A 14,119-nucleotide genomic window follows, 5' to 3' on the forward strand; every position below is an offset into this window, starting at 1 on the left:
GCCGTGAGGCGGCTAGGATTTAGATCATTGTTCGATGTACGCTTACCAACTCGGTGCTTGCTCTTGGCATCTTAGAGCTAAGCGGATTGCATAAGAAGGCAGGTTCGAGTCCTGCCTCTGAGCGTATCTTTTTTCAAAATAAATCATCTTTTTTTTATTTTCTCATTTATTTGGTTCTCCAATAAAAGTTTCCACTGAGTCATTGCAATAAAATAAAATGAATAAAAATGCAGTAATCGAAACATTAACGAAATTATAAATTCAAGGTTCAAGGTTCTAGGTACAAGAAATAATATTCTTCACAGAATATTTTCACTGCTTTGTAAAACAACTCTAGTTTAAATATTTATTACATTGGACAGCGCATGCGTTTTTGCGAAGAACTATTTCTCATATTGCCTATACTTCCGTTGGGTATTAGATATTGAGCTTGTTATTATGTTGGTTTTATATAGCCCACTTTCGACCTGCTGATATCGTGCTGCTTTTGCTGTAAAACCTCTCCAAAGTAACAAAAAATTACAAGGATCAGCCCCATGGGGTTGTTCGAGCCATTGATGTGGATCAAGGCAACCAAAACTTCCAATGATCTACAACCAAACAGTTCAATCAATCGTCACACTTTTGAATCCGCAATTGCACGAGAGTCTGCTCAGATTGATCTCAGATTAGGAACCAACACCGAACATTGTTTGTCTTGATTTGTTTTATAGCCGACGAAATTACACCAATATCCCAAATGTATGCAATTATATCTTTGTACATACTTGCGATACAGATTTCGATATTTAAGCTTCTCTTCGCCAAGCTTGTGTTCTAGTTTTGTATGCAAGCAGTTATTTTTATAGCGTTAAGTTTCTTTATCATTGTGCGATTTCGTTTGAAGCGATAAACTTTTTCTCCTTATCAATAGAGTTCATCTTATATAAATTAGAAATTAATCTTAAGCACTCAAAACTTACCGTGGGGTAGTTGCCAATTTCTCAGGCGAAACGACAAAGTATGGAATTTCATCCAAGCTTGCATGACATAAGATCAGAGCATACCAATTAAAGCTTCAAATCGTTTTATGGCACTTTTTTAGCAGCAACCTACCTCTAGTATTCTACGCGTAGGACAGAAACGTGAACTATAATTTCGCTTCTATTTATAGATTCGCGTGCTTCCAACAGCTTCGCTTTTGCATCGATTCACCAATCAGAGCGAAGCTTTCCCTTCGATATATCGCCTACTCCTTCAAAACCGTCTTCTATGGCAGGGAAATCCGGTCTGCCGGAAATTTTTAGCAGACAAATAGGACACTGTTCGCTACTACTCAAAATTTCTAGCATGTATAATCGAATTATAAGTGGCTTGATACATTGAAATCGAAACTTTGAAATATTTCCAATCAAATGATGAAATAATATTAATAATTGATACAAAATAGACTGAGCTGGAAGTGTGTAAAACCTGACCACATATCTACGTGTATTTTTTCTTTAGTTTCTGATTGGCACCCCTATATATAAAATAAAAATGTATTCCACATCAAAACGAAAAGTTTGTGACAAAACGAGAGAGTGTATTGTGATAATAATAATAATAGTAATAATAATAATAATAATAATAATAATAATAATAATAATAATAATAATAATAATAATAATAATAATAATAATAATAATAATAATAATAATAAAAATAATAATAATAATAATAATAATAATAATAATAAAAATAATAATAATAATAATAATAATAATAATAATAATAATAATAATAATAATAATAATAATAATAATAATAATAAAAATAATAATAATAATAATAATAATAATAATAATAATAATAATAATAATAATAATAATAATAATAATAATAATAATAATAATAATAATAATAATAATAATAATAATAATAATAATAATAATAATAATAATAATAATAATAATAATAATAATAATAATAATAATAATAATAATAATAATAATAATAATAATATTAATAATAATAATAATAATAATAATAATAATAATAATAATAATAATAATAATAATAATAATAATGTTTGTTTATTTGCGATACTTTACATCGTGGAGATGATGCATTCGTATCGTGGGAGGTTATTTACAATTTGTGGTATAATTCAGTTTTTTTCAAGAAATTCAGGATTTTCATTTCACTTTCTTCTTCGTTCCACATGGCACTTCGTATACTAGATATGTCTATCCTTGAATCTTGTCTTTCCTGTGCGTATTTCTTACAGTTCAGTATTATGTGTCGTACGTCGAGTAGAGTTCCGCAGCATTCGCAGTTGGGGGGTGATTCTTTGTTCAGAAGAAAGCTATGGGTTAGTCGAGTATGGCCGATCCTAAGTCGTGTTAATACTCTTTGGTCTGCTGAGTTGTTGCGGTCTTTCCAGCATAAAGTATCAGATTTCACTTCTCTCAATTTTATGTCCCGGGATGAGTACCACTGTTCGTTCCAATATTGTCTTAAACATGTTTTAATTTTATTTAAAGCATCTTCGGCGGGAACGGGAATTTCGAAAACTGGTTGGGTCCTCCCTTCATTGGCGAGTCTATCGGCTTCATTGTTTCCGTACACACCTGCATGTCCGGGAATCCAGCAAAAGTCAACAGATCGGCCATGTGTGAGGTTTTCTATTTCCTGAATCCAAGGGTGTTTAGAATTGCCGGCTCTAATGCCAAAAGACAGCTTGCAGAGTCAGTGAGGATTGCTAGATTTTTAATATTCGGAATTGTGAGGGCCATTCGAATGGCGTAAGCTTCTGCCGAGAAAACGCTGCAATACTGTGGGAGACTGGATGTCTGCATCATTCCGGCTTCGTAGAAGCCAGCACCTACTGTATAGTCTTTTTTAGATCCATCAGTGTAGAATACAGGTGAACGCTGAAATCTACTCTGTAGGAGGCTATGTACTACTGGTCTTACTTTCTCAGGAGGGTCACCAGCGTTTGTAGTTCTTTTTACGTCCCATATAATTGAGGGTTTTTTTTTGTTCCACGCACGATTCCCTTGCCTTGCGAGTTGGGCCACGGTGGGTAATGTGTCGTTGCATAGTTCTTGGATTTGATTTGATACACGAAATACCAAGGGGAGATTTTTGTAGTTCCGATCCTTCGATAGGAGACGTATAGCTATTCGTGCGATATGTTGTAGCATGAGTAGATTAAAGGGGAGAGCTCCTGTCTCGGCCATTATCGCTGGTATAGGGCTAGTGACGAAGGCCCCGGATGCGAGTCGGATCATTTTATTGTAAGCAGGGGCCAGTGTTTGAGTGGTTATTTCTCCTCCTCGATTCACTAGGCCTGCTCCATGAAGAAGTTTTGATGTGATGATAGCGGATCCAATCTGTAAAAGTGTTGTTCTTTTGCCACGTGGTAGTTGGGCACCAATCGCTCTAATAATTCGGAGTCTCGAGTAACACGTTTCTTTTATCAGTTTACAGTGAGCTTTGAAATTTAGTCTGCGATCCATCGTAACGCCAAGTATTCTCAATTGATTCGTATATGGAATGTCTTTTTGATTGATAGTGATTTTGCGCGAGGGGTTTCGTCTAGCATTTGGACTACAGTAGAGGATGGATGATTTTATAACAAAAATTGTAAAACCCACACTTTCTGCCCATTTGTTCACAGCTTTAATAGCAGCTTGGAGTTTCCGGTGTAATGCTTTAGTTTTACAACCTCGCACAATCAGGAGTATATCATCTGCATATAATAGTATTTCCGCTTCGTTTGGAACCACTGCGAATATTGGTTGCATCGCAACGAGAAAAAGCGTTACCGATAAAACAGAGCCTTGCGGCATACCATTTTCTATAATTCGGGTGCGCGAAAGATGCCCTCCTGCACGAACTTGAAACGTCCTATCACATAGAAAGCTCTGTATAGTGTTCATCATGCGGCCTCGTATTTTCCATGATTTCAAGTTTCGCAAGATCCCATATCGCCACGTCGTGTCGTATGCCTTGGAGAGATCTAACGATGCTAGGAGACAGTGCTGGGTTGGTAGTGATCTTTCCAGTTCTGCAAAATACGTGTCAGCTCCGTATCCTGAGCGAAAGGAGTGTTGTCGCTTATCGAGTCGTCCATTGGCTTCCAATTCGGTGATCAGTCGACGGTTGATAATACGCTCAAAAACTTTTGCCACGCAGCTGGTTAATGATATCGGCCTAAAAGCAGCAGGTCCGGACTCAGAACTATTCGGTTTTGGGATTGGGACGACAGTAGCAGTCCGCCAACAGGAAGGGAAGACACCTCCACGCCAAATTTTGTTCAGGAGCTCGAGAAGAATTGTTTTCACGGAGAAGGGGAGACGTCGTAACATTGGGTACCCTACCATATCTGGTCCTGTCGATGAACTTTTCCCTTTATCTAGAGCCGACAAGAGTTCGTGAATACTGATATCGGCGTTGTACTCATCATCGGTGTTCAAGGGAGACTCTATGTTGTTTTGCTCTGCAAGTTTTTCAATTTTTTGAAATTCTGGGGAGTATCTTGCCGTAGCGGATCTCTCACTGTAGTGTTTTGCTAGTTCTTCTGATATTTCTTCTGGACTGTCCGTAAATCCGCTCTCGCGCTTAAGCATCAATATGTTCTGTCGTCGACCTCCGCGTAATGTATTAATTGTCCGCCATAATTCAGTAGTTGTATTTTTAGGTGAGATTATTTCCACGAAATCCTCCCAAGACTTTTGCTTTGCTTTTTTAATCGCTTTCCTGGCATTCGCTCTTGCGTGTTGAAAGTTTTCCAAGGCTGCTTTTCTTTCCAGAGTTGATATTTCTGTGCGCCGTAAAATTCGAAGTGTCTTGCGACGGTTCTTTATTGCTTCTTTGACTTCGGCGCACCACCACGGAGTGGCTCTTGGGCCAGATCGGCCACTAGATCGCGGTATACATTTGATGGCTGCTGCAATGATTTTTTCCGTAAACTTTTCTATATCCAATTCACTCTCGGGACGGATTGAAGCGGATGTTATTTGTTCGTACAGGGGCCAGTCTGCTTGTTCAAAGAGCCACCGCCGTTGTTTTGTCGGAGTATATGACCATCCAGGTATACATATTAAGATAGGAAAATGGTCACTGTTGCACGTGTCGGGTAGAGTTCGCCAGTGGAGTTTGTGGGCTAGACTTTTTGAGCAGAAAGATATGTCGATGGCGGATGTATTTCCAGTCGCCGGATCGATGCGCGTATGAGTGCCGTTGTTAAGGATAACTAAATTTTTCGTCAAGGTGGTCTCTGCTATAAATCGACCGAGGGCATTCGATGATTGCGATCCCCATGCAATATGGTGTGCGTTGAAGTCGCCTAGGAACATTACTGGACCTTCTAGCTGTGCAAGGAGATCGCTTATGGCAGATTGACATTGTTGAGCACTTGGGGGAATATATATAGACACTATTGTTGTTTGGATCGGTTTGTATATGCGTATGGCGATAAGATGCAAGCTGGTGCTAATCTGTATACGCTCAAAGGGTATTCCTTGTCGAATGGCGAGACCAACTCCATGCTGCCAGTAATGTTCGTTTTTGGATTCTAGAATGAGCGTGAAATCTTTTCCCATAAATTCAGAGCTTGTGGAGGCTTGGTTCGTTTTCGTTTCTTGGAGTGCCACCACGCAGGGGTTATATTGTGAAACTAGTTGTTTTAACTCTGCAATGTTAGCTCGTAGTCCACGCAGATTCCATTGTAAGGCAAAACATCCATCGACATCACTGTTTACATCTGATGAAGTTGATGTTGACATTCTCGATGTGGTTCTTCCGGCGGAGAGTCGGGAGGAGAGTTGCAAAGGCTGTATATCCAGAAGAAAGGGACAGCCTTTTTCCCCCCGATCAGTCCCTCCCGGGATAGGGAGTGGGGAAGTTACTTTCATCTCTTCTTCAACAAACCGGGGTACATTTATCATCGCATCTGGAAAAGGGAACGGTACTGCAGTTATTTTCGATACACTCCTTACCATGGGTACACAAGGAATTTATTAGTAGTTCTCTGATAATAATAATAATAATTATAATAATAATAATAATTATAATTACCCTTGGCATCTTAGAGCTTAAGCAGTGTGCCTTAATATTATATTATATTATTGAATAAAAAAAAAATTATAATAATAATAATAATAATAATAACAATAATTATAATAATAATAATAATAATAATAATAATAATAATAATAATAATAATAATAATAATAATAATAATAATAATAATAATAATAATAATAATAATAATAATAATAATAATAATAATAATAATAATAATAATAATAATAATAATAATAATAATAAAAGTGATGGTAAAAATCGTAGTGCATTTTACTTACCAAAAGTTAGGTTATTACATAAAGTACCTATTTTTCTTTATTTTCCTGGGACATTCTAGGGGTTTTCTTGCTCACACTTCTTTGGTCTTAAATCTTCGATGATAATTTTTTATTTCAACAGTCTCATTTCTCGTCAAGAAAATAAAATAAAATAAAATCAGGTGTTAGTAAACTTGTTAAATTATATAATGTAAGGATGCGCATTTAACACTAGATTGCCCAGGAAAGTTACAATATGTACACAATGGAAGGGTTACTTAAAATTGCTTAAAATTCTGTGATCTTTTTTATTCTTTATTTAACGATATATGCACTAAGGCACACTGCACTAGCTTTCAGTTATTCTGTCAGTTTTTTATTTTGAAGAGAGAATGTAATCATTTTGACTGCTTTTGAGCACTTTAGGTTTTGGGCTCTCTAGTGTTGAGCACGCATCCAGGGAACAATTTAACAGCCTCATATTCATTTTTTCAATGTCTTATTCGTAAATGACCGTATCCAAAACAAACGAAGAGAGACGAAGCATTTTCGTCTCTCAGTGAAACAAAAGCGAGTATAATGGCCAACGTCAGGGATGCCAGGTCATTTTTTCAAAAATCTGTGATCAAACCCAAAACCTGTCTGTGAAAATCTGTGAACGTTTTCCGTACCCCAATAGCAGTTCAAAATCAATTTGGTGAGCAAAACAAAAAGGTCTCACTACCCATTTTCCGTACCATAATAACAGATCAAATTCTATTTAGGGAGCAAAAAAAAGGTCTCACTATACACACGCTCTGTACCGTTTTCCTCGACCGCTCTGTACTTTTTGGTGCTAAACTGTGCTCGATTTCCAAAATCTGTGAAAATCTGTGATTTATTCAAGAATCTGTGATCATTTTCAGAAATCTGTGAAAATCTGTGTCATTTTCAAAATCTGTGCAGAAAATTGAAAATCTGTGAAACACAGATTAATCTGTGACCCTGACATCCCTGGCCAACGTCACTCGTGCCACTATGACAAGACAAAACCAAGCTGACGTCTGCAGGGAGAAACAGTATAATTTCAATTCTCATTCTTACATCGATATATTGAAAACGAGCACCAGCAGTTTAAAATCATTGTGAATCGTTCTCTGTCATTATCGATTCTTAAAGCTTCGGTTGAATATTGACACTGCATAGTATACGAAACATAAACAGATCGCTTCGGACTTTTAATAAGGTTTTCACCGCGTTTTAGCATTCTAGTATTGCAAATAATTTTATAAATGAAAGCAAGACATTTGAATTTTAGCGCAGGTTTTTCAGTAAGACTAAGTATGAATTTCCGATCAGGCTTAATAAATTGTTTGATAAACTTCGTTGATGCTAGTAATGAAAGTTCTTAATAGCATTTTTTTGTTTGACATAAAATTTGAAACACTTAAAAGTTTTATTTGAGTGAAAATCAAAGATTCGTCGTTGTTCGAAAATTGTTGTGCCTTGCTGGATCGCAAAACAAACCCCATTTTCATTGAATAAAGCGGCTCCAGTTTCGATGGCCGTGACCCCGCCCCTACTCACCTTTGTGATCCATAGCGCTGTGATTGCATCTCATGATGGCATTAACTGCCAGGGCTACGCTGGGGAACTCGACCAGTCCGGAAGAGGAGCGTTCCGATTTCAGTGGAAACATTCGGACCTGCGACGGATGGCAATCCTTGCTGGTGAATGCTGCCAACAGCTGCTCTTCGGGCATTCCGGGCGGTGTGTTAAAGAAATGGATGATCTGCCAAATATAAACAAGCATTGTAGAAATTCCGTACGCTCGATCTGATTAATCCGAATTCCGTTTAACGTACCTTGCTCGGTGGCTGAATGCGATTTTTGCTGGCCTGTGTCAACGAAAGAAAGCGGTTGTTCTTGGAGGCGCTGTAGTCTTTGAAGCTGATCGAATTATCCGGAAGGGTGTAAGGGTTGGTGGATTCCGACAAATAATTCTGCTTGGAAAATCTGCAATGCAAGAAAGGATGAAAAATACCAGTATATGTATTCGGTAGTGGTGTTTGTAGCTTACGCGATTTGAATTTTGCTGCCATCATTTCCGATTGGAATGTTGTTCAAGTGCTGGATGCTGCGTTCCACTGCAATTGCATCTCCCATCTGTACCATGGCGGTTCCTTCTTTGGTTTTCAAGAACTTTATCTGAAGACAGATAGAGAAACATATTACTATTTTAATTCCACCGAGCGTGCGACTGGCGATACCAGAAAAAAGTAGTAAACATCTAGAGAGAATAAACTTTCAGGCTGTTTCGTTGATATTACTTTCCGGTCAAAAATGCCAACTTTCGTTTCATTTTACTGAACCATAACATACACCGTTTGCAACAAGTCATTTCTTATTTCCCTCCCTACATCCTTATTCGCCCAGTAAAAGTAAAAGTCACGCCAGCTGAAGTAGAAAGAGAATGACTCGAGCCAACTTTTCACTTCAAGCATAAAAATACGGTTGTAGAATACATTTTGCAGTTAGCTTCGACCACCCACGCTGTCGCAGCCGAAACCAAAATTTCCTTCAAGCTATCCAAGGAATTTTTTCCAGTTCATATCATATTTTTCAACTTCTCGAAGGACTGATACTCAAGAAGCTAACCAATCGGTGGCCGAGTGCTGGAAGAGTGTAGACATCCATAACTAATAAATGTTAAAGTCACGCGCGTCGATAAATTTAATATATCGTTTGCTGGGTAGCATATTGAAAAGTTTGGTGGTGAAACACAACCGAACTCGTCGGCATGATATGGGACAGTAGCTCTGAACCATCAAAGATAGAGAAAAAAATCAGCGGAAAGCCAGAAGTACCGAGGATGATTTGTTTGCTCAAGACCAGCACAATTTGTTCAAGAAGTCGTATAGATTATATCAGCTAGCAGAAGCGAGGAGACATTCATTCTTTTGGCATGTCGGGATACTCACAGTCGTGTTAGTAGATTGTAATGCATTCCGGGACTGTGGGTGTGTTTTTCACTCAAAACTTCCGTTACTATCCTATGGTTTCCGATGCAAGCGTCGTAACTGCTACCGTACAAGTTGATATCGAACAAATGTCGAGTAAATTTTTTAGACAATTTACTTCGCTGGAATTTTCAATGAAATCTTTTTTCTTATCTTTCACTGGAAGATGGTACTAGTGTCATTGAGAAAAAAATTGCTCTGGTATTTTCCTGCTTGCTAATTCACTGAGAACTTCACGCGAGTGTGATTTTTTTTAAATAGCTAAAAGCTATATGCTAAAAAACTTAAACAAGTGCCAGTTAAGTGCAAGTGATAACGGTGATGATATTTGAAATGTCTTCTAGCTTACTAACTATGGGAACGAAAAAGTAATCTACGATGTAATCTAAATAACAAAAATTTTATATTTATCATGCATTCAAATTACTAGGTGTAATTCGATGAAATTGTTCACGTGATTTGCAATTCTTCAAGGACACAGATTTCACATCTTTCACCAGTAAGAGAAATCTATGTTCAGCTTGAAATCACCTAACGTTTCATGTATCATGTCATGCGACACCTGTCAAATCCAATCTATCGATTCGGAATTCGTCACGGTTTCCGTCTGATCATCAAGTAAAATGATATCTGTTCTTGATCGATTGGGGCACCCTGATTCTAATTCCAATTCTAAGATCAATTACAAACTAAGAGGAAACGCTTTTAAAGAATAAAATTCCATTGAAATTATCACCTTCGATCGGTATCGGTGGAGTTTGACTGAGTTCAATTTCTTTATGTTGTAATAAGTGTAAATTTCATGCCACCCCCATCGGCAAAATGGGGGAACTTTCCGTTGAGTTTATCATCAAAAGCCCAGAGGTACGTAGGTTGTTATTTATGTTTTTAGACTTGGTAACACTTAGTGTTGCATGGTGGATTTGACGTTTCCATCATAAAGTTTGACATTTTGAACCATTTCCACCTTCAGAACATTCTGTCATTTGAGCGCTATTTGTTTTGTTTACAGTGAGTTGGAAATTTTACCTGAACAAAAAAAATGGAGTTTAATCGTGAACATTTACGTGTAATGATTTATTACGATTTTCGTCGTGTAGCAAGAGTGTTTCAATCAACTTAGTTCGACTTTTGGCAGTATAGCACCATTCTATGTGACTGTAAAAAACTGGTATAACGAATTCAATCCTGGGTTCGCTTGTCGATGAATGCAAAGAAGGTCTTGCAAAATCAGTTGTTTTGCCAGAAAACATCGTAACTGTTAAAAATCTGGTAATAGAAGATCGCCATGTGACGTATCGTGAAATGAAGGCAGCCTTAGGCATTAGTGTGAAAAGCTTATATGTTATGTATGATGGTTGTAACGACTGGGAAATGAGTTTTACCTTTCTCATATAGAAAGGCTATGCAATCACTGTGAAAACCGACTTTTTAACTTTAACTGTCATATACCATTCGATTCAGCCCGATGAACCGAGCAAATGTCTGTGTGTATGAGTGTATGTATGTAACAAAAATATGCACTCGCTTTTCTCGGAGATGGCTGAACCGATTTTTACAAACTTAAAAGAATGAAAGAATTTCTATGAGTTAATTTAAAAAGTCATGAATTCGGAACATACATATTGTGATCAATAATATTTATAATGATAATACAAACCATTGATAAAAATTTAAACACAAAGCATGTTATTTAGCTAAATAAAAATTAGTACCCTATTTAGCTTAAATATTGCACACAGAAGCGCAGGATTTTGCAACGACAATTCAAATGCGCTTTCCGAACGCTGCGCCTGTTGTGTGTTTAAGACAAGCACAATCCTGCGCTTCTGTTGCTTCTACAAATCGAATTTATGCTACATAGCTTTTTTGTGGGTTTAATTTAAATAGTGCATAAGTGAAAATCGTCCAGCTGGAAATAAAACAGTATTTGGTCACTACAATTACTATATGGTGTGGAATGTTTTTTTTTTTACTAATTTTGCACTGCGTATTGCTATTACGTAAGAAAAGCTTGTAAAATTAACATTATCAGTGTGATATCGATCCAAACCTTCATCTAGCATCCATTTCTCTTCATCTAGTATTCATCATTATTGCAAACTAAACAACTGATTGCGAAATCGAACACGGTATGCATCAAACGAGAACATGTGTTTAAACGACGTAAGGCTTGTCCGCGGAGAAATCTGGACACACCTAAATATGTATAGTTATGAACAAACCTAACACACGGATCAGATAGATCAGTAACTATTAACCATTAGACTTTCACATGTTCCACACATCAAACCATATATTACATGCCTTCAACGAACACCGACTAACAACAGGTATGCTGACGTAGCGGCGCGCATCCGGTCACCGAGAGTCATCGCCCCAGCCAGGTTGTAGCACACTGTAACGACGACTTCAACACGAATCAACAGGATAACTGCTAAGACAGCAGTTTAAGGCTCGGTAGTTAGGGCTCAGGTACAGATAGGGAATAAAGTTAGTTCAGTTCGATTTCAGGATCGCTAGCGTTAAGAAGGTAAGTGTAAATTATTTTTAAAAACGCAAAAATGAAAGTTAACACTTAACTGTATATCTTTGGAAATATTTCATCAACGCGTGAAATATTTCGCAGACTGATGAATGTATGTCGGTTCATTGTGTAAAATCAATACTTGGAGATACTACAAGCTTGGAGATACTGGAGTCGAAAGAAGAGTAAGTGCGAAAAGCAATTGTTCGTGGTCGCATTAAAAATCCGGATCCGTCAGTAAGAATACTTTAGAAAAGATTATCCTACAATTAAACGTTCTTAGATCTTTCGATACACGTTTGACTACAACCAGGAAGACTGGGAACGGGACAAAAACGAATCTCAGGAGCCACCAGAAGGACACAAAGGTGGAGCAAATATGCAGAAGCGACCAGATCTTTTGGTACATACTAGAAAAATAAAAATGTCTCCAACTTTGGTGAGCACTTCCAAGGACCGGCAGGGTATGAAGTCGTTCAGGGTGAAAACTGTACCAAACCATAATGATAAACAGAATGTGACGGTTAAAACTCGAAATCGCAAGTTGTTTTGGAAATATTTTACGAAGTTTTCCTGAGTGACAATGGACGATGAAACTTATGCCCTGAAATACTTTAAGCAGCTTCCCGGAATGGCTTTTTATACTGCCATGAAACGAAACGGCGTAAAGGAGCATTGCAAAACTAAGAAAAAGGCAAAATATCCCAAAAAATATTTGCTTTGGCAGGCAATGTGCAGCTGTGGTCGAGCAATCTGAAGCTTCATCACTACCGGTAAACATGGAAATATACCGGTAAACAAGAATGCTCGAAGCGGCAGGCGTAATAATCCTTAGCCTATGTATATCGGAATTCAGACACTGAAATGCAAAAATTTATTGGACATGTGGCTACTGACATCGGTTGGTGGACGAGTTGACGAGAGAAACACTTCATCCCATAATACTAGAATTAAGCGAAGGTAACGGATGTGGGATTCGGTGTAGAGTAGAAAACTGGGTTCTTGGGCTACATAATCCAACAATCCAAAGTCAAAGGTAGGAAAAAATTGAAGTTTAAGTGCGTGCTCGTTCTTCAGAATTTGGGCGGTCAATGTCATTAAACACCTGTTCGTCTAATGGCCAAATTACAGCCTGCTACTTGTGCTCGTTTCACAGTGGCCGTCTCGACCCACGTGTATTATTTTTCGAAAAAAGTTCACAAAAACCGAAATATTGAAAATTTTGAAAAACCAATTACACCATTGTGTTCAGCACAATTGGTACTGATAAAAACCCTATACGGACTTGTTGCTATATAACTCAAATGATTATAATAAATGAAACAAGAAAATCTTAGATTGAACATTTAGGGGTCATCCTATGTTTGAGCTTAGGGTACATAACCGTTTTTATTTTTCTTTACGTTTCGTCTTAGACTCGTCAAAGCAAAGCAGTTTAAATTGACACTTATTTATTTGGTACCGAAATACCACGTTTTTCCTCGGACCCGAATGACCAGTCGGTTAAAAGTTCCGTAATAAAAAAAAAACGTCTTTCCTATCGTGCCGAACGAAAACGTTGTTTTTTGGCTTACACTGGACGATTCAGGTATGGTCATTTAGGGGTTATCCTATCCAAACACAAAGGATTATAATAAATGAAGCACGAAAATCCTAGATTGAACGTTTTCAGATCATGAATCCAAAATTTTTACAATTGTTATTCCAAAGGATCGCACACCATTAATATACCTAGTCGAAAGGAATCGTGGTATCTTTTTTTCCAAGTGTTTTTTTTTTCTGTGTAACGTTCTGAATCGTGCGACAGATCATCAATTTAACTGCAACGCTTTAGCCACAGATGAAAAATAGTTCGGTGCACAAACATCAGTGACGTTGTGTAATAACAATTAATAATCAAGCCTGAGTTAGACAACGACCAGCAAAGAAGAACCATGCTACCGTCAGCAACGATACGAATCCTTAGACGGATTCTGTCCTGACGAAGAAAAGCTGCCGCTAATAGTCCTCTTCGTGACCGGCAGAAACGTATTTTACCTCTCACGATTTATGATCAGTTCAATGAGAACGACACACGACAAAAAACATCGCCGGTTGGTTGACAGTTCGAATATATTTCGTCAGTATGGGATAAACGGATGAACACCGCTACCAGTTGAGAGATAGAAAAACCATCAACGGCTAACTTAACCGTTCACGTGCCGAGATAATCGCACCCAATCAGGAAGGCGAAGTGCTACCAAGATTTTATTCGGGAGAAGAAGTTTAATTGGACGTTCGAA

General features: G+C 37.6%; 1 protein-coding gene across 4 annotated transcripts in view; it reads right to left on the reverse strand.

Annotated features, from left to right (window-relative positions):
* The window catches only part of LOC131435352 (heterogeneous nuclear ribonucleoprotein L), a 655,533-nt gene that overhangs the window by 14,110 nt on the left and 627,304 nt on the right, over positions 1 to 14,119 (reverse strand). For all 4 annotated transcript variants that reach the window (XM_058603157.1, XM_058603156.1, XM_058603158.1 and 1 more), the window contains 3 exons: positions 8,371 to 8,498; positions 8,156 to 8,306; positions 7,878 to 8,082 (listed from right to left, as the gene is read on the reverse strand). In XM_058603157.1, the coding sequence (XP_058459140.1) occupies positions 7,878 to 8,082; positions 8,156 to 8,306; positions 8,371 to 8,498 (484 nt within the window). The remainder of the gene's footprint in view (positions 1 to 7,877; positions 8,083 to 8,155; positions 8,307 to 8,370; positions 8,499 to 14,119) is intronic.

Source organism: Malaya genurostris, chromosome 3, assembly GCF_030247185.1.
Source record: "Malaya genurostris strain Urasoe2022 chromosome 3, Malgen_1.1, whole genome shotgun sequence".
Taxonomy (NCBI): Eukaryota; Metazoa; Arthropoda; class Insecta; order Diptera; family Culicidae; genus Malaya; species Malaya genurostris.